Genomic DNA, 22858 nt, shown 5'->3' on the forward strand with positions numbered 1-22858 from the left:
CAAGGTTTAAAGTTGTTGGAATAACATTCAAGGTCCCATAACATAATTCAAAAGCATCAATAAATGTGGGGAAAAAAATAAAGTAAAATAAAACAAGAATCCCAAAATACAGAAAATTGCTAAATTACAGATATTTTTGCAGTGTACAGTTTCAGTACAGGACATACTAATTATATTTTTGAATACTATTTAGGAAAGATAGTATGCAAATTGGGACGCAGCAAAGCACTAGAAGCATTGTTTACATTGAAACAATTGTCTACATTAACGATGGTCACTTTTGTACTAACAGTCACCGTTAGGTCGTAATTACCTTGATTTCAACATGAAAACGTGTAAAACTGCACCCAAAAGTGTTTATGTTAATGCTCATCAGTGCCTAAATGAACCTGCAGCTGTCAGGTGGAACAATCAGAGCTCAGACAATGCTCTGGTTGCAGTTAGCCTGCAGGTGCGTCCTGTCACTATTTTTTTTTTTTCATTTCATTTTTCAGTTTCATTTATTGTTCATTTACCAGAATGCTGTTGTTAAAAGGGCCAAAGCCCAAAAAATGGTTTTTTTTTTTTTTTTTTTTTTTTTTTTTTTTTTAGAAAGTTTTTAGTTTATCAAACAGCGTTGTGGTGATTTTTATCAAATGATCATCTGAACCGAATGACAACATTTTTATTGCATGCAACAAAATGGTGCAGTTATTATTATTATTATTATTATTATTATTATTATTATTATTATTATTATTATTATTATTATTTGCATTACGTTTCATTGCGTTATTATTATTATTATTATCTATATTGAGATTATTATTATCTGTATTATTATTGTTATAATTGTAGTTATTTGCATTATGATTATTGACAAGAATATTAATATGTGCATTTTTATCTATATTATTATTATTATTATTATTATTATTATTATTATTATTATTATTATTATTATTTGGATTATTATAATTGTTTTACCATTATTATTATTATTATTATTATTATTATTATTATTATTTTACAATATTATTTGCATTTGCATGATTATTAATATAGTTTGAATTAATATTATTATTATTCACATTATTATTACTATTATTATTATTTGCATTTTGTATTATTGTTGTTTATATTATTATTATTATTATTATTATTTATGTAAATACTAATTGCGTTTACATTTGTAATATTATTATTATTATTATTATTATTGTTATTATTATTATTTTTATAGAGGTGCATGTTTATTATTGTTGTATGACTTTACAGTTGCCTGTTGTCATAATTTCTTTCTATCTCATAAACTGTTAAAATGAAATTTTAGTTGAAATATCCAGTGCAGAAAAATGTTTTCAGTTTTTATCATAAAGTTTTTAGTAAAAAAAAAAACTATTCCTAAACATCAGCCTTAGAATAACAATACTTTGTTATAATAATAGTAATAATAATAATATTATTAATCATAATAATAATCATTATCATAATAATAATAATAATAGTAATTATTATTATTATAATAATAATATTTAGCTTGAAATCATCAGCTCTCAGTTGAACTGAATGGGATCATGTGTGTGTGTGTGTGTGTGTGTGTGTGTGTGTGTGTGTGTGTGTGTGTGTGTGTGTGTGTGTGTGTGTGTGTGTGTGTGTGTGTGTGTGTGTTTGTCACTGCTGGAGTGAGTTTGACTGAAAATTGTTTTGGCATTATGAAGCCATCCGATCAAACGCACTGAATTATCCAAGCGGAACCCGTGACAGCGCGCTCGATAACTCACAGCATCTCTTGTTGTTAATAGCTTCTGGGAGCTGCAACTTATGAATACCAAGGATATTCAAATACGCCCAAGGGCTTCAACCATAACACACGTTTATCATTAGTTGAGTGTGTGAATACCCGGAGAGCATCGTGGAGGAGATCTAAGTTAACCCTTGTTTAAATCCCGAGGGAAAAAGAAAACCTTATTGTCAATTCACCTGCTCATGACGGAAACTGAAAGACGTGTATGTGTGTGTGTGTGTGCGTGTAACGTGTCGCTGTTTGCTTGGCGCAATCACAAGAAAATGCAGCCACTCACAGAGCTATTTCTCTCTGGGAAATAAGGCTTATTATTGTAAACAGTGAATAATTAAAATCATATTCCAGGAGCCAAAATCTTTTTATTGTGTTGCTAACATGCCTCAGTGTAGCTAATGAGATTTTGGTAATGGGCCGTGCTTTCCCACAGGTATTGTAATGGATGCTGGTATGGACACTGTGCACGCGGGCTGGAAATTGCCTAGCCTTGGGCCGCTCACCCTTAATGAGCTTTGATTTCTTCAAAGAAAAGCCTACAAAGACTTTTTTGAACCTTGCTCTTTTTCTTGTACTCGTTTTTCTTCATGAGACATTGTCAGTGGTGTGGGTTCATGCATGAGCTGGTCGGGGAATGGGCTTTCCTCTGGTGTCCTATTGAAGATGTATACTAAAAAAAAAATAATCGTGTCGAGGAAATACTGGAAAATAATAGTTGTGATGATGACACATGTGGGCATTTTTATTATTATTGTTGTTGTTATTATTATTATTATTAGTAGTAGTAGTAGTAGTATTATCATAGTTTGACATATTTTTTATAATATTCATTTAAACATTTTGTCAATAAATATTATTATTATTATTATTATTATTATTGTCAATATTATTATTATTATAGTTTGATAAATAGTTTTTTAATAGTATTACTATAAAGATTTTTGTCAATAAATTATTATTATCATTATTATTATTATTATTATTATTATTATTATTATTATTATTATCATAGTTTGACATTTTTTTCATATTATTAATTTTAACATTTTGTCAATAAATTATTATTATTATTATTATTAATGTTATTGCTATTATTGCTAGTATTATTATTATTATTATTATTATTATTATTATTATTACTATTATTATAGTTTGATAAATAGTTTTTTAATATTAATAATATAAACATTTTGTCATTAAATTATTATTATTATTATTAATAATCAACAATCCTATCATTAAAATTTTATTTAAATGTATTATTATTATATGTATTATTATTATTATTATTATTATATTTTAATAAATATAAAAATAGCATTATTATTTTTAACATTTTTGTTATTTAAAATTTTTTTGTATTATTCATTTATTCATTAATTTTCTTTTCGGCTTAGTTCCTTTATTAATCTGGGGTCGACACAGCAGAATGAATCGCCAACTTATCCCGCATATGTTTTACGCACCGGATGCCCTTCCAGCTGCAACACATCTCTGGGAAACATCCATACACACTCATTCACATTTATACACTATGAACAATTTAGCCTACCTAATTCACGTGTACCGCATGTCTTTGGACTGTAGGGGAAAAAGGAGCACCCGGAGGAAACCCACGCGAACACAGGGAGAACATGCAAACTCCACACAGAAACACCAACTGACCCAGCCGAGGCTCGAACCAGCGACCTTCTTGCTGTGAGGCGACAGCACTACCTACTGCGTCACCTATTATTATTATTATTATTATTAATATTTAAAAGTGAGTGTGATTACCAGCAATCTGGCTGTATATGGACTACATGTTCTACCAGTATATGGACTACACGTTCTGTCATGCAGCTTGTACACAGCTTTTTCTGTTTCAGTTTGGTTACATGCACACACATAGTCAAAGGATTGTTACCGACAGATTATGGACTTTAAATACAGCGCAAGCATACACATCTTTGCGTTGCTTTGGCTCTTGTTTAGCTGTATTGTAAACATTACATTTGCCTTGCCATGCCCTGCCGTTTAAAAACCTTGCCTTGTTTTATTATTTATTCCTGTCTGCTGCCTGCCTTTTGACCATCCGCCTGTTTACTGACCACAACTCTGAATTTGACTGTATACATCTGTTTGCCCCTGTGTTGAGCATTGCTTGCCTGAACATTCTAATAATCATCCTATTAAACCTTGCATTTGGATCTGCACTTTTGTCAGCGTCCCATCACATTACAGTATTACACAAATATTTATACCAAAATGTATAAAAGATGTGTAATCAAAGGCATATTGCAGACCTTTCTTTCTGCTGCTGACCAAAATACATGTTATCTATACAGAAATTATTCAATGTCTCACAAGGAGTGAATAAATAGATAGTAGGGTTAGCCATGACTTGCAGTGAAAACTTGTCAAGTTTGCAAAGATCAACATGTGAATGCAAACAAAAGCAAACTTTTTGCAAAAATAGTTACAGTTGAAATCAGAATTATTAGCCCCTCTTTGATTTTTTTTTTTTTTTTTTTTACTTTTTTTAAATATTTGCCAAATTATGTTTAACAGAGCAAGGAAAGTTTCACAGTATGTCTGATAATATTTTTTCTTCAGGAGAAAGTTATTTTTTTTTTTAATAATAATTAAAAAAAAAACATTTTAAGGACAAAATTATTTGCCCCTTAGGCTATTTTTTTTTCGACTTTCTACAGAACAAACCATCATTATACAGTAGCTTGCCTAATTACCCTAACCTGCCTACAGTTAACCTAATAAACCTAGTTAAGCCTTTAAATGTCACTTTAAGCTGTATGGAAGTGTCTTGAAAAATATCTAGTCAAAAATAATTTACTGTCATCATGGCAAAGATAAAAATTTGTTATTTGAAATGAGTTATTAAAACTATTATGTTTAGAAATGTTTTGAAAAAATCTGCTCTCCGTTAAACAGAAATTGGAGTAAAAATAAAAAGAGGGCTAATAATTCAGGGGGGCTAATAATTCTGACTTCAACTGTATCTGGAGATGAAAATCCAGACCATAGGTCTCAGACTCAGTCCCTGGAGGGCCGTACAGCTGATCAAACTAATCAAGGTGATCCTACTAATCAAGGCGTTTAAAACTACAAAACTAGGGCTGTGTCCAAAATCGACTACTACTTAGTAGGTACTGCATTTGAATTTAAACTTACTACTCGGTCGTTATAAAAGTACGCTATCTACCTGCATGTGCTGTGGGGCATCATGGGATAGTGTAGCGGCCATCCGATGTGCATTTCAGAATCTTGCTGGCAGTATATTGATTTTTGAATTATATTAATTCGGACATACGGCTTGCATTCTGATTTTAGCGTACTATATAGTATAGAAGTATGTGATTTCAGTCGCGGCCTAGTAGTCTTGAACACCTTGATTAGTTGCATTAGCTGTGTTTGATTAGGGTAGGAGCAAAACTGTGCACAGCTGTGGCTATCCAGGTATTAAGACCTATGAGACACATACTGTAGTTCAAGATGATACAGAATAAACTCCAATTCTGTTCAGTTCAATTTTTTTAAAGCCTTATTGGTATGACTTGTCAAATATTGCCAAAGCATTGCATATTAAATTAATTAAGTGATTATTTATTCATTTATTTTCTTTTCACCTAGTCCCTTTATTAATCTGGGGTTGCCACAGCGAAATGAACCCAAAGATGCTTAATTGGATTGGCTCTGGTGACTGTGGAGGCCATTTGAACACATTGAACTCATTGTTATGTTCAAGAAACGAGTCTAATTAATTTAATAATAATAATAATTTAATGATGTTTTAATGTTGTTAACGCCAAATTCTGACCCTACCATCCGAATGCAGCAGAAATCGAGACTCTATTGTCCATTTTTGCTGAGCCTTTGTAAAATATAGCCTCAGTTTCCTCTTCTTAGCTGACAAGAGTGGCCCCCGGTGTGGTCTTCTGCTGCTGTAGCCCATCCGCCTCAAGGTTATGTGTTGAGCTTTCAGAGATGCTCTTCTGCATACCTCGATTGTAACGAGAGGTTATTTGAGTTACTGTTGCCTTTCTATCAGCTGTAGCCAGTCTGGCTATTCTCCTCTGACTTAAAGCATCAACAAGTCATTTATGCCCACAGAACTGCCGCTCACTGGATATTTTTTATCTTTCATATTATAAGACAATAATTGAATGTGTGAATGGAGCTTTATGTACACTATGTGAAGAGGACATGATATTATTTAGTTGGTGTTGTCTGGTGATCAAATAGTTTTGTGACATTTAGTAATAAATGTACTTTGCTTTTTGAGATTTTAATGTATAAATTAAAGAGGTTTTAAAGTAAAATATCTATTTCTCTCTCACTCTCTGTTTGTGTGTATCCGTTTTTTCAAGCGTCTTCCTGTAATCTCTTAGTCTCAGAGATAGTGAAAAATGCACCTGCCTCACTTTGAACATTTTGACTCTGTAGTGTGAAGATTCTGCAGGATCACAAGTGAAACATCTGAGATCTCGGAGGATCTGAATAGGGCTTCTGTTTCAGGAATATTCTCACTGAACTTCATGAAGCTGTTTTCAGCACAGCAGGACTGGAGGTGCGCCGTTTCAAGCCTTGATATTCCCTGGTGTTAGACATTGTATTAACAGCGAGACTTACAGCTGAAAAATGAACAGGAAGCTGAAGTGAAGCACAATGTGCTGTCAGTCTGTCATTAACAGAAAATACTACCTGACAGGCTGATATTATTTTATTACAATATGTGAGAAAAATGTTTGACTGCCATAATTGGCACCAGTTTTATTGGGGTAATAAAATAAAAGTGCTGTAAATTTGAAGTATTAAAAACCATGGTCATTTGGAAAGTCTTAAATCTTCGTTGGAAAAGTTGAGTAAATTTAAATCGTTTATTAAGTATTGAAAACGTCACCATTTTTCTCAGAAAACATATTTAAAAGGGTGCTGGTACCTTGCATTTTTTTACAGAATTTTGGTAACAACCAAAGAAATCCATGAATGCAAAGAACTAATTAGATTACAAATGAAGTTCTGTGTAATAAAGTGAAATGGCAGAGGGAAAAAGAATATAACACATGAAAGACGGGAGGTGTAGAAAGGCAGCTGACAGCAGCTGAAATCTCTCAGTATTTCTTTATCATCCCTCTGCCCTTCGTCATTTTAAATGAGTATAAGCTGCTTCAGTCTAACATCTACATTAGCAGGACGATGAAAATCATACCAGGGTGGACATTTCAGGTAGACATTGGTCCAAAACACAGCCAAGAAAACTCTCAAATGCTTTCAGAGAATGAAAATAAAGCTGCTGGAATGGCCCAGCCAATAACCTGACTTGAATCTTGAAAATACAAAATAAAGATCAGATTTGATAGATGAGACCCACAGAACCATCAACATTTTTACATTCTGTTGAAGTCAGTATAAAAAAAAAACTCACACCAGAGGAATGCATGTGCCTTCATTCTCCATATGAGAAGCATCTTTAAAGGGCCATGAGCCCTGCTACGTATGTTATTAATAATTTTAAAGATATATAAAGATAATCATGTTTATATAAACACTATACATGAGGAGGACTTCTCTCCTACTTAATATTCGGGTCTGAATGCAGACACAGTGTAGCAGTGCAGCAGGTCTCTTGCCCTGTCTATTCTAACCACTAGACCTGCCTATTGTGTGGAAGATTTTAAACATAGGCGAACACAGCAGCACGGATATAGGTGATGTGTCTGAATGGTAATGAACTCAACTGATAAAAGACAAATTCCGCCATTTCCAATTTTCTTACAGCTCTCCCGACAAAAATGCTTGCTGCAAACCAACAGCTATATCCGCCCTGACAGAATCAGGGAAAAACATGCAACAAACCCCGTGGATCATGGAAACTAACACATGCTGTGCATGGACACAGCCTCACCCAGCCATTGGGTCTTACAGCTTGGCAGGTCTGTTTTGCCTTTAAAAAGCTCATGCTCTCATGAATAATTAAAAAGCACAATCTTTTTTATAGGTTAAGAAAACTTGGCTATGAATAATAATGCAAAACTGACGCGTCATTACTCCACTAGCAGATTCGTAATAAGTCAACGATTTTAATCCCGCCCCAAAAATTATTTCAAACTCGGAAGATGAAATCAGCCAATGCAAGCTCAAAATTAGCCAGTTTTTATCACATTTAAAGCTGACAGGTGCTAATTTTGTGTTAAATGATGCTCAACACAGACAAATCTGTCAAATAAAAAAAAAAACACTCAAGGGTGTCTTGAACCTTAAACCATCAACAAAAAAGCATTTTATATAAAGTATTAAATAGATTTCAGTTCAGCACTTTCTCTATGTATCATTACATTGTTATTGTATTGCTTGGGTTTTTACCAAAATCTAGCGCAACTCCATGTCAACAGCTTCTCTAGAAATAGTATTCCCAGGAAAAATCAAGACATGTTCAATACTTATTTCTCCCACTGTACATTAAGCTCAGCAATAAAATATTTCATCGGCTAGGGGCTTTAAAAAAAACGTCGGTCCAGTAATCGCAAATAAATTGGAAGTCATGGAAGCTGTCCGTGTTAAAGATTGGGTTTCATCTCAAGTGTGTTTCAGATGTGGTGAACTAGAGCAGTGGTTCAATTTGAGCATCCGTTTCAAAATGTACAAGTGTTAATTAGGTTGACAAACTCATCCACAAAAAGACTGACATAAACACTCTTTGTTTCCAAATTCTTGACGTGAAGTGTTATTTCTTATTACCGACACAATTGCAACTTAGTCACAACACAGAATGTCTTATAATATTATTGTTGAACATTGCTTGTTAGAAATAATACCTCAGAAAGGAGAAACCACTTCTTATTGCTCTGGATTTGCTGTTAAGTATAGGTGTTTAGAGTAAAATATTAATATGTGTTTAATTTTGTTCTGTTTTTATTACAGATCTTAAATATTGGGGGAAATATGTTTGTATGAAGAGCGGCACAATGGTCAATTATGGTGCCTCACAGCAAGAAGGTCACTGGTTTGAGTCCCAGCTGGGTCAGTTGGCATTTCTGTGTGGAGTTTGCATGCTCTACCCATGTTTGTGTGGGTTTACTTTGGGTGCTCCGGTTTCCCCACAACGAAGCATAGGTTAAAAGAATACGCTAAATGGGCCGTAGTGTATGTGTTTGAATCCAAGACTGTATGGGTGTTTCCCAGTGTTGGGTTGCGGTTGAATGGGCTTCCGCTGCGTAAATGATGTGCTGGATATGTCTGGAGGTTCATTCCGCTGTGATGACCCCTGATTAATAAAGGGACTAAGCCAAAAAGAAAATGAATGAATGACTAATACAGTAAAAAAGACTATACATTGTTATTTTACGTTTAATTATTCAGCTTCTGTACCTGAATACTATTTGACTCTCCAGAAAACCATAAAACTATTTGTTTTACTTTTTGTATGCTCCATTGTAATTATTTTTTGCTTGTTAATTTGTTTATTATTTTTGTATACATGATTCACATCCTTACAAAATCATCCAAATTAGTCTAAATGAACGATTTCTTTCCCCCCAAATAGAGCTATTCAAAACACCTTGTCAGGCAGTCGCTGGAATCATCCAACTCACCTGAACTTACTTACACCCGTTCACAATCACTGGATAACTGATTGTCATCACCTGCGCACAGACACACACACACACACAGGATATAAGGCACCTCTGCTCACTCTAAAGCTGTGGTCACACTGGGCTTTTCCTCCCATTGACTTCCATTTATACGCATACGAATTCGTCAGACCGGAAATGCAAGGTCATACTTCAGATTTCGCAGGTTGCTGCAGTGCAAAGTTCAAGCTTGGTGAACTCTGACCTGCAAAATCGCATCACTTGACTGCATGTGACCAATCGATGATCAAAACAGGACCTCTTTAAAACATGGAGAAATAGCACGCTTTTTTTTAAATGTCTAATAATCTTGTTCAATCCCGCCCGTTTTCGCAGCTCTGCACGACAGAATTTCGCACACACAAACTAGTGTGACCGCAGCTTTACTCCTCTTCTTCTTGGATTCGTGCAACATGTGTCGTGTGTCCGCAACACTTCCGCAAACTTCCTTGTTTACAACGAACACTCTACGAACTCAGTTAAGCTTCATTATTGACTTTGTTAATAAATCATTGTTTGTGTACTTGCCTCCTGTATCTAGTCCTTAGTGTGTCGTGACACATCAGGGGCCTCATGTACGAAGACTTGCGTTGAAATCATACTAAAACATTGCGTACACTCAAAGCTGTAAATGTGCGTAGCAGTAAAAAATTCAGATGTATGAAACTGCATACGCAGAATTCCATGCATATTCTCTTTGTACATCCAAATTAATGTGAAACTGAGCGCAACATGCACGAGCGCCAAACCCCATCCTGCCTTCTCCCTCATATGAATATGCTAATGACTGTACCTTGGCAAAACCAAACGAAAAAGCAATGGCAAAAGCAAGTAAAAAGAGAAACTTTGAACAGAATGTGAATTGGAGGTGCTCCTATCGGAGGTACACGGGTAGAAAAACTTTTATTTGCAAGTTTGTCGTTGGAATTAGCTAGTCGAGTGATTTCCGCCTGTTTGATCGACAGAGACAACAAAGCTAAAGAGAACAGACATCAGCATCGCTGGTGGCGTAGCTCGTAAAGCGCATGGCAACTTGTTTTGACACTCATTCATGAACCCGGTCAAATACAGCGTGAACTCGTTCTTCTTTTTCCCCCCACTACATATCAGATTTTGCCTACTCATCACGAGGAAGACAAGTAGGAATCATAAATAAGTTTGTGTATTATGTTAAGCGCATTTGAGCATCACATATTATTTGCACATTTATTGAATGGAAATGTTTCCGATTCACGTATGCAAATTCGTCTTCAGATGGCGGTTTTATAGCAATGTGCGTGCAGTCAATCGCTCTCATTGTATTGGGAAAGCCAGCGATCGATGCAAGTTGCGCTTTATTGTTTGGCTGGTCAACTGCATAGTATAGAAACCTTATATACCTGCTAGACATGCAGATGATCTATCTATGGTCCCATACAGCTGCCATTGCATGGCTCAAACAAGCTTTGTAGTGTGCAATTTAACACATTTGCCTCTAGGAGTCGCCAATGAAAACAACGCGAAACAACGCGCATTCTCACGTTCATTTCATCGTTAGTAAATCCAATCGTAAGCGTGAAACCTGGTGTATGCAAAGTTTTTGTGCGTACGCTGCGTTCATACATGAGGCCCCTGGTTAAGTTGTATTCATATCGCAATATACTGTATATTGCAGAAACACACAATATCGCAATGTCGCAATATCGTGCAGCCCTATTATGCACTGTCAAGGCAAAGACAAAAGAAATAGGTTATATTAGAAATGAGTTAGTAAGACTATTGTGTTTTAAAACATGTTATTCTCTCAATTAAGCAACACTTGGGAAATATTTTTAAAGCAATTTAACTTTAAAGGAGGACTAATTATTTTGACTTGATTGTTATATAAAAAATTTATGTGAACTATTGTTGTAAATGTGTGGGTTTTTGCAAACTAATTATACTGAGAATGTTTTATATATATTTATTTTTGTGAATAATACACTTATTCAGCATTGCACAATCGAATTTGCTTACACAGAAGAGCAAAATCTCCAGATTATTCATTTACACTGCAATACCATCATTGTTGATCATTTTAATGAGCTGTCTTTGCCTAGGGCTGCCAAATCAGTCAATCTACACCAACAGAAGATAAGAGAAACGTTTTTAAAAAGGTAAGCCTATTTATGTTGTTCAACTAATTATGTGCTTAGTTGCATTTGATTATTTGAATTAAGCATTGGTTTTCCCTGCTGCCCCTGAGCTCCTGAATGTAGAATCATCTATATGGACCCTTTTCACCATCACATATATACACTAGATATCACATACGAACTCTGCGTATGCGTCCATAACACCGACACATTTGTACAGTGCTCCCAGGACAAAAGTCATTCAAGCGCACTAAAGACTAAAGGCTTTCTGAAGATGCTCGACTTTAGCGCTGCATATCAGTGTAGTAACAGCAAAACAAAGCACAGAGGCAGAACACATCATAGGTAAGATTTTTTTTTTTTTTCGTGATTGTGAATGTTACAAATTTTTGTGCTCAACAAGTATTGATGATAAAGCAGTCTCTTACTGCACTTACCATAAGGCAAAGGAGCACCAACTTGAACTAAATTCTAGGCTTATACTAGTTTTGTTAAATTAAATCAGCAAAGAAGGTAAATTAAATATGACAACAAGACTCTGCGGTGCCAGAAAATTACATGAAGTAACGGATAGTATTTTAAGTAACTTATAAGGGTGTTTGATAACATAACAGTGCCTGTGCCTCAATGTGCATACTTTTTACCTTAAATTACAAATGTTATGTCACAAATGTGATGACGCAGTGGACCAATAGGTAGTGCTGTCGCCTTACAGCAAGAAGGTTGCTGGTTCAAGCCAGCTGGGTCAGTTGGCATTTCAGTGTGAAGTTTGCATGTTCTCCCTGCGTTTGTATGGGTTTCCTCCGGGTGCTCCCATTTCCCACACAGTCCAAAGACATGCGGTACAGGTGAATTGGGCAGGATAAATTGTCCATAGTTTAAGTATGTGTCCGAATGAGTATGTATGGGTTTCCCAGTGATGGCTTGCGGCTGGAAGGGCATCCGCTGCGTGAATAAACATATGCTGGATAAGTTGGCGATTAATTCTGCTGTGGCGACCCCAGATTAATAAAAAGACTAAGCCAAAAATAAAATGAATGAATGAATATTACACATGTTTTATACTGTACCATTTAGATCAGAAAGGTGGATATACACAATGAGACGCAGGAATATCGATTGTTCACACGAGTCATTTATAACACACAAATTTGTTCATTCACAAATGGATCACTCTCTTTGTTAGAATGAGAAGTGAAATCAGGAGAGAGGGTGTGTTTTAGGACACTGATTTGATCAAATATAGCAGGGAGGTGGGGATACATTTCCATGCACACAAACACACGCTCTTTGTCAGCAATGCCCATGTGGTCATTTATCCATTAATGTAAAAAAAGTGATGGAAAACTATAATTGTCGTAATTTCAAAAAAAAAAATTTGCTTACTGACCACTGGGAAAACTCTTGATTATACTGTAGATGTATTATTATTATTATTGATTATTCTAAATCTTTAGAACATAGTACATCAAAAAGTGTGGTTATTGTGTTAAGAATACCTGTCAGCCCTCCTGTTTTTCCCAGGATTCTCCCGTATTTTACAGTTCTATCCCACTATCATCCCATAAAGGTAATTTCCTGTATTTTCAGTCTTTTTCTGAAGGGTTGCCATAAGTATTGAAGAGTTGATCCTCCCTATACACAGCCAATACCGCCAAACCCGCAGGGGTTGCACCTTACTTATAATTTTTGAGTCTGTTTTGTGCTTTCGTTTTATTGAGGCATGAAAACACTTTGAAATAAATCTAAAAATGAGGTGATTCCCTTCCCTTTCATTACAGGTGCTGTCGACTCTCCATGCAATCATCAAAACAGTCAAGTAGCAGCGCGTGACTGTCAGCTGACCTGCTTCATAGTGATACACATAATTTGAAGCAAATCGAAAGTCTGGGTTTTGGGTGTATGTTTGAACAGACAGATACACATGATTAATAATAACATCTAAAGATGTCGATCTTGGTGTTTTATTTTTGTTTTTTTTTCTTTCAAACACAGCTAATTTTGTCCTAAATGAGCAATCGAATGCTCTGATTATCGCATTAGATGTGTGCATTTTTAAAGTGACACCTCTGTAATTTAATGTAATCATAATAAATGAGATTCGTTCGTTGCTCTTTAATCAGAATGTGTAAGTTAGACAGTGAAGAAAAGAATATTGCGATTTGAAAACTTCTTTATAATCGCTATTAATTTTATAAGCTGAACTGTTTGCTAATTTATTTGCTGCTAATGTGTACTATTTATTTTTTTTCTTTTAGTTAATAATAATAATAATAATAATAAAATCTATTTCTGACAGCTTAACTGTTGATTTACAGTGCAATAAAAAATCTCCAAAAGAACAGATTTAGTAATTTCGGGATTTTTTTAGGGGGTTTACTCCCTTATCAGGGTGGGCATATCCCTTATTTTTTCACAACCCAATGTTGACAGGTATGCATTATTTAAATTTCATAATTAAATAGAATATGAAGTGAATATCTGCAAAAAGGTCCACTTTATGAGAAAAAAAAAAAAAAAAACACCCCTTTAACACCCCTTTTCACCAAGCTTGCTAAGGGCCTGATTGTAGTTTTTGCGTATCTTTTCTTATCGAACAAAATGATTATTCTACTCAGTTATGCACATTCAACATTCATAATCCAAAATGTGCATAACAAATAGGTGGATGAAAACATAGCTTATGATGACTTCCGCTGCTGACAAATCCGGAAATGTGAAAAGGGTCCATTTCCATAAGAAAAACAAAAAAACAAGGAAAAAAGGCGATGACTGTGAAAAGGGAAAATCGGCAAGGCCTTTCGAAAGACTCAGACAAGCGTGAAGCCCGAGCATCAGGCAACAGAGCAGGTAAAGAGGTGATGTCTTCCAGCAGCTACTCAATGAGGAACAGATGCTGACCTTTATCCAGGAGTCTCTGCGGGGAGCTGACGCCCAAACAAAGCCAAAACTGGCCTGTTGTCATTTTGCTAACGAGACGTGCCACAATCAGGAGGATTCATTAGGCAAATCCTCTTTCTAGAGCGCTACACAGACGACATGCTAGTCACTCCAGCAGGTACACTGATGGGGCTAAATACCACTTCGCTAATAATGGAGGCGTGACAAGATCCTTTAGAGCAGTGTTTCCTAACCCTGTTCCTGGAGGCACACCAACAATACATATTTTGAATGTCTCCCTTATCTGAGCCGTTCATTTTCAGGGTTTGGAATCTCTTTTAATGTTCTGACACATTGATTGAGGTGTGTTTGATAAGGGAGGGGCTGGAAATGTGTACTGTTGGTCTGCCTTCAGAAACAAGCTTGGGAAACACTGCTTTAGGGGTGTTCGTTGTGATTCATTCTCCATAGTTCTGTCTACATAGCTTGTTTTTTTCTTCATATATTCAAGACTTGTGAAGAGATAATACACCACATTTATACTGATCACATCCACCTGATGTACTTTTAGGGTTCAATTTAATACAAAAAGCAGGTTGTGATACATTTGTGAACGCCAACAAATGTTGTGTTCTGCTTCCAAATATATAACAGGGGTCACCAATCTCGGTCCTGGAGGGCCAGTGTCCCTGCAGGGTTTAGCTCCAACTTGTCCAACTTGTCTCACACTTGTCTGGGTGTTTAATTATACCTAGTAAGACATTGATTAGCTTGTTCAGGTGTGTTTAATTAGGGTTGGAGCTAAACTCTGCAGGACACCGGCTCTCCAGGAACCCCTGATATACAACACAAGACCAATTGTATACTTTTAGGTTTATATTTTCAGCTCTTATTTTTCACCATTACCTTTTATAGACAAAAAGATGACCGTTTTTATCTCCCTATTTCCAAAATTAGGACATTTTAAGCAAGTCCCCCCCCCCCCCAACACACACACATACACAAACACACACTCAAAAGGTCCACTCATTTTAACATTACTGGCCTCGCCAATGTTATTGGCATTTCACCATTTGGTGTTCCACTAAAGACAACCCCCACTGGGTCTTAACCCTTACCCTGCTCATATCAGGTCATGTTTTTTCAATATAGGCTCATTCTGAAAACGTAGTCCTATATATGTTTCTGGAGGCCACAAATTATGTAGCCAGAGGAATGTATGACTGCATTTCATTTTTTAAACGAATGCTACGGGGCGGTATGACGGCATTCCTTTTCGCGCTTACCAGCTGACCGCTTACCCCTGTGTGGAGGACTTTCCTGCTGTAATCAGTTTGTCCTGTTACCTCGTCATGTACGTCGGTGGACTTGAGACGCAGAGAGGAGTTGACGGGGTTCAAGTCTGGTGAAGAACAGTTCCAGAAAGCAGGTAGGACAAAAACAGAATTCCAAAAATAACAAAAAACAGGTAAATTACAGGATGAAATGTGGTACAATCTAAAAATGTGGTAAAATCAGACGAGGGCTTTTCTTTTTCTGGATTGCTTTAGAAAATTGTTGGTTGGGTTTAGGGAAGTAGGTGGGCGGGTCAATCGATAAAATTGGTTGGGTTTGGGGAAGGAGGAGGGTGGGTCAGTCGATTGGTCAGTCAGTCAACAGTGGCCTCTGGTGGGTGTATGCAAGAACAGCAGGTGTTAATGGCACTTGTAAGAAAAATTTGACATCTGAAAAAGTGTACACATCGGCCTCTGGTGGATTCCCGAAAACAAAAACGAAAAAAAAAAAAAAAGCTCCTGGGACGTATTTGGCACTCTCCGGAGTGTATATTTAGAGGTACGTTTTCAGAATTAGCCTGGATTTCTGAACACTATTATTATTATTATTATTATTATTATTATTATTATTATCATCATTATTAAATAAGTATTGTATAGGCATCTTTTCTTAAAATATTATGTAATATGAAATGTTTAAGCTAACAATCATTGATTTTCCTACGCTTAGTCTCATATTTATCAGGGGTCGCCACAGCAGAATGAACCGCCAACTATTCCAGCACATGTTTTAGGCAGCAGATGCCCTTCCAGCTGCAACATAGTATTGGGAAACACCCATTCATACTCATTCCCACTACGGCCAATTTTGTTTATTCAATTCACCTATAACATGTCTTTTTGACTGTGGGGAAAACCAGAGCACCCGGAAGATATCCACATTAACATGGGGAGAACCAGGAAACTCCACACAGAAATGCCAACTGACCCAGGCAGGACTTGAACCAGCAACCTTTTTGCTTTGAGATAACAGTGCTAACCACTGAGCCACAGTGTCGCCTTTTTTTCATAAACTAATTTCAAGAGGTGCACGTGATATAATAGAGCACGACTGCTCCTCATCTGTAATCAGTAATAATCCAATCAGAGCGATCCCAGTTTGCAATAAATGGATCGTTTTCTCTCTACTGCTCTCTCTTCGTTTTGGAAGAATCCCCCCTTCCACCCCATCTCCTCCTTTTCCTCCCTTTTCTAAGGGGGGAGCTCTCTAGACCTATACCTAATGTCTGATCCCCTTATATCTCTGAGCTTAAGGTTCTCTCCCGGGACAGCATGCCAAACCTGCAATCATAATAGCGGGATAGAACAGTAAAATACAGGAGAATCCCGGGAAAAACGGGAGGGTTGACAGGTAGGCTATAAATGCTAAGCATATCTAAGTGGCAACTCTTGAAATGTTTTTACAATGTACACCTGCTAAATAGAACATCAGAACAATGTTTCTTCACAGACTCTGAACTTGAAAAATGTAAATCTAAATATGGCAGAGCACGTTTGCTTCCATTTTGATTTGCTTTGATTTGATGTGTGATTTGACTAGAACAGCTGTGGAAATGTGATTTGTAGTCGGTGAGCACATATTGCTGTCACTTTCTCCCATCGATAACAGCCTCAACCAACAGTCAACATTAACAATGACAAACACTAACTAAACGCTGAAGAATTAGAGATGCTTCCTCTGTATTAGAATCCGCCCTCCTGCAGGCTTTCAAAAGAGCATTGGGAACAAAATCAGCCATGCACGAGAAAAAAAGAAGAAGAAGAGAAACAGGATGAAACAGTTTTGACATTACGAGTGCAATTTTAACAGCAGGTTTCTATAGCACCTCTACGCGGACATAAAATGTCAGCTGCCTTTTAATAAATGAAAGCCAACCCGTCATGGGCAAACAGGATTTTCTGTTCTCTTTTGAAATGAAAGATTTTGATCTACTGTGGAGGCATGTGCGAACACAACGCAGAAATCCCTCACAACTTCACTTCTTTTTTTGTTTTTTTTTACTTGCTAGACTTGATCCTAAGGGTGTGAACAGCTCAATTATTACGCCTATTTTTTATAAACAAGCCTTGGGGATTTATCACAATTTGCACCTGTACTTTTGTGGAAGGGATGTTTGTGGGTTTGTGCGTCGGCGGCTTGCGCTTGGTGGTATATAATCAAAAGCCAAGGCCTGTAATCTCAGAGAACAGACAGTCAAGGCGGTGATTATGATGGGTTCACCCAATCCCTCTTTATATAAATGAGGCTTTTGATGGCGGTCTGGCAGATGAATACTCACCTCATCATGTGAGTCTTCTTGACGATCAGCCATATTTAATGTCTGCTGTGTTCCTCTTCATGTAATAACGCCATTTTGATCGAGAATTGAGTCCGATGAGAGTATGTTTGTTCCTGGAGTACCAGTGGATCAAATGTTGTGATTCTTGGAGGGTTTTGAGTCAGAACACAGTTTTTTTGTTCGTTGAACACACATGATTTACAATTCTTGAGATGCTCTTGGGGGTGTTATACATTATGCATCTTTTTCTTAATGCAAACAAGTATGTAAATATCATAATATATGCATGCAACTCTCATGTATTCATGCAGCTCTGCAATGTTTTGGTATAGGTTTTTGGTATATTTTATCTAGTTAGGGGTCATTTGGATGTTTATATGAAATAATCCAGTTTTGTTGTTGCTTTGTTTTGATGTCAAAATAAATCAACAGCTAAATGTAAAATAAAGCAACAACTTTTTTTTTTTGTTTTCTGTTTATTTATGTATATTTTTTTATACAATTATTTATTTGTATTTATTTGTTTGCTTTTGTATTTATATTTATTTTACATATTTTTATTAATTTATGTATTTGTGTTTTATTTATATGTATTTGTATTTTTATTCATTTTTGTCTATGTATTTATGTATTTGTTTTTTTATATTTAATATACATACACACACACACACACACACACACACACACACACACACACACACACACACACACACGTTTTATTCATTTGTTTGTTTGTTTGTTTGTTATTCATTCATTTGTGTGTGTGTGTGTGTGTGTGTGTGTGTGTGTGTGTTTATTTAGTAATTAGTTTACATATTTATATATTTTTCTCTATTTGTTTATTTATGTATTTATCTTTTTTTATATTTTTTTATTTATTTATTTATATATATATTTTTTTATTTTTATTTAATTGTTCATTTATTTCTATATATTTTAGAAATTTAATTTTTACATTTATTTGTGTATTTTTTTGATATATTTTTATTTTTTATTCATTTTTTATTTTTATGTATTTATATATGTATTTGTTTATTTTTGTACTGTATATTTGTTTTTATGTATGTATTTATTTTACTTTTATTTATTTGTTTGTTTATTTATATTTATTTGTTTATCTTTATTTATTTATTTATTTTTCATGTATTTATTTATATTTATTTATTTATTTATATATTTATAATTATTTCATATATTTATTTATTTATTAATTTTTTTTGCCAACAATGAAGAATGTGATGCATTTAACATAGAGAAATGTTAAAATTGTATGTTATGCTATGATGTTATTATCTGCATTTAGTATTGTTATATTACCCCACCAGTCAGACTTTAATAGCTACAGTAGAATCTAATTTCATTTTATGAACATGTTGATGTTGAACTATGCCAATGTTCAAATGAATATCTTGACGTCATAAAGCATTATTTTTATGTTAATTTTTTTGCATTTTGAGTCAAAAGCTCAAAATATCGCTGTTATTTAGATCTGAGACATGAGTCAGGAGTCTAAATTGTACCCTTTTATAAAAAAGTTCAAAAGCTTTCTAAGCCAGCCAAAGAAAAAACTGAGTTAAAGTTTTAAATAAATGTCCACTGTTCTTACATATTCAGAATCAGTAACTGCTTTCTATAAAAGTCTTACTCCACCTGAGAGAGAAAACTGATCAGAATGTTTTGTTCTTTAACATCCGCGAACACTTGCTTTTCTCACTTGCATGTAAGAGAGAGAGAGTGAGAGAGACGGATTAAACCAGGCAGAACCGAAACAAGAGTAGAGAATTTAATCAGGAGCATTTGAGCTCAAAGAAAAGACAAACAATTCTCTGCCAACACACCTAATAGTACAACAGACGCCATACAGTATCTATCTATCTATCTATCTATCTATCTATCTATCTATCTATCTATCTATCTATCTATCTATCTATCTATCTATCTATCTATCTATCTATCTACAGTATCTATCTATCTATCTATCTATCTATCTATCTATCTATCTATCTATCTATCTATCTATCTATCTATCTATCTATCTATCTATCTATCTATCTATCTACAGTATCTATCTATCTATCTATCTATCTATCTATCTATCTATCTATCTATCTATCTATCTATCTATCTATCTATCTATCTATCTATCTATCTATCTATCTATCTATCTAACTGTCTGTCTGCCTGTCCGTCCGTCCATCCAGTTGTCTGTCCATCCGTCCGTCTATTATTTTTATCTATCTATCTATCTATCTATCTATCTATCTATCTATCTATCTATCTATCTATCTATCTATCTATCTATCTATCTATCTATCTATCTATCTATCTATCTATCTATCTATCTATCTATCTATCTATCTATCTACAGCATCTATCTATCTATCTATCTATCTATCTATCTATCTATCTATCTATCTATCTATCTATCTATCTATCTATCTATCTATCTATCTATCTATCTATCTATCTATCTATCTATCTATCTAACTGTCTGTCTGCCTGTCCGTCCGTCCATCCAGTTGTCTGTCCATCCGTCCGTCTATTATTTTTTTCTATCTATCTATCTATCTATCTATCTATCTATCTATCTATCTATCTATCTATCTATCTATCTATCTATCTATCTATCTATCTATCAACTGTCTGTCTGTCTGTCCGTCCTTCCGTCCATCTGTCCGTCCATCCATCCATTTGTCTGTCCATCCGTCCGTCTATTATTTTTTCTATCTATCTATCTATCTATCTATCTATCTATCTATCTATCTATCTATCTATCTATCTATCTATCTATCTATCTATCTATCTATCTATCTATCTATCTATCTATCTATCTATCTATCTATCTAACTGTCTGTCTGCCTGTCCGTCCGTCCATCCAGTTGTCTGTCCATCCGTCCGTCTATTATTTTTTTCTATCTATCTATCTATCTATCTATCTATCTATCTATCTATCTATCTATCTATCTATCTATCTATCTATCTATCTATCTATCTATCTATCTATCTAACTGTCTGTCTGCCTGTCCGTCCGTCCATCCAGTTGTCTGTCCATCCGTCCGTCTATTATTTTTTTCTATCTATCTATCTATCTATCTATCTATCTATCTATCTATCTATCTATCTATCTATCTATCTATCTATCTATCTATCTATCTATCTATCTATCTATCTATCTATCTATCTATCTATCTAACTGTCTGTCTGCCTGTCCGTCCGTCCGTCCGTCCGTCTATTATTTTTTTCTATCTATCTATCTATCTATCTATCTATCTATCTATCTATCTATCTATCTATCTATCTATCTATCTATCTATCTATCTATCTATCTATCTATCTATCTATCTATCGGTCCGTCTATCTGTCTAACTATCCATCCATCCATCTATTTAATGTTCTGTCCTCCTATCAATTTCTCCATCCATCCTTACCTGACCTCAAAAATGTAAGACTGGATACATAAATGATTAAGCAGTCTTTTAAGCATTACATAAGGTTTGCAAGTATGAATATTTTGAGAAAATATCATCATCAGCGTCAGCAAAGAATTGCTCAGAGAGAGGAGGCAGAGTCTTGCATGTCCGTCTAAAAGAGCAGTGCACTGTCATCTTTCAGGCTGTCTGACCTCTCGACAAGGTTTTAATACATCTCTCTCTCTCTGCTTTTCTCTCCCTACACTGTAGCATTCATTGCAATCCAGCATTTGTAGAGTGTGGTCTGAATCTCTCCAATTCTCTTAAATATTTTAGCTGAGCATGTATCACATCGGACAAGAAGAAAACAGAGAGAAATCCCACTAGAAAGGCTTGCAATATTGGTTTGGATTCATTTGTTTTGTGTAATTAATTCACAACCATGCACCCACAAAGCCTGTTTATCCTCCCGAGGTATTCAGGTTTCTCAAAGAGCAGACCCTGACACTAAATAGGTTTTTTCTACATTCAAATCATCATAGTTTTACCTTTGGTGCATTTCTTAAATCGTATTTAATATTTGCAAAACAATGTGTGTTATGTACAAACAATTACAGCAAAACACAATGGAGTACCTGCAAAGACGTGCAACTTTCATGTCTCAAAATGACGTTTGTGTCAGTGACCCTATCGGTGCTATTTAAATGACTAGTCTTTGTGTCATTGCTCATGAATATGATTAGGGCTGCACAATATATCGTTTCAGCATTGATGTCATAATATGTTTGTCCACAATAGTCTAAATCAGTGGTTCTCAAACTGTGGTATCAAATCTGTCATATGTACATGCTACATATTTTTCAAAATTGATCAAAAATGATTTATATATGAATATGATGACATATAGCCTATATTTCTAAGGTCCAGGCAACATTAATACTTTACATTTAAGTACAGAAGTTTTTTTTTTTTTTTTTTTTACTTTTCAAGAACAGTAACCTTTCATTTTGAATTTTTAAAAGCATATTTTAATTTAATAATGTTTTATATTTATTTGTTTGTTTCTTTTTTACATATAACACAGTACAGTGTTAATGTTCATACTATTTATAATGTTTAAAATGGCTGACAATAATAAATATTTTTAATAATTATTAATCTGCCTCATTTTTTAACTGTGCAGTGCTGTAGCTGCTTCATCAGGCCTACTACGCTACTGTATTTCAATACTGCTCATTATGGTGGTACTTGGAGAGACAATTATTTTCTAAGTTCATACTTGATGAAAAAAAGTTTGAGAACCACTAGTCTAAATGTTAAGTTGTGATTGTTCTTGATCAGCACAACAGTTGAGAATACGTGACATTTGACAAAATGACATTTCCAGAGATGGGTTGCGGCTGGAAGGGCATCCGCTGCGTAAAAACTTG

General features: G+C 35.0%; 1 protein-coding gene across 1 annotated transcript; it reads left to right on the top strand.

Moving 5' to 3' along the window:
- The first annotated feature begins 6229 nt into the window (after positions 1-6229).
- Positions 6230-13441, top strand: LOC147841477 (uncharacterized). The gene is made up of 5 exons (XM_087276901.1): positions 6230-6347; positions 7559-7713; positions 8702-8800; positions 11490-11546; positions 13307-13441. The coding sequence occupies exons 1-4, from the start codon at positions 6316-6318 to the stop codon at positions 11525-11527; spliced, it is 324 nt and encodes a 107-aa protein (XP_087133027.1). The 5' UTR covers positions 6230-6315; the 3' UTR covers positions 11528-11546; positions 13307-13441.
- Positions 13442-22858: the final 9417 nt, after the last annotated feature.

Source organism: Danio rerio, chromosome 12 (assembly GCF_052040795.2).
Source record: "Danio rerio strain M-AB ecotype USA chromosome 12, GRCz13ab, whole genome shotgun sequence".
Lineage (NCBI taxonomy): Eukaryota > Metazoa > Chordata > Actinopteri > Cypriniformes > Danionidae > Danio > Danio rerio.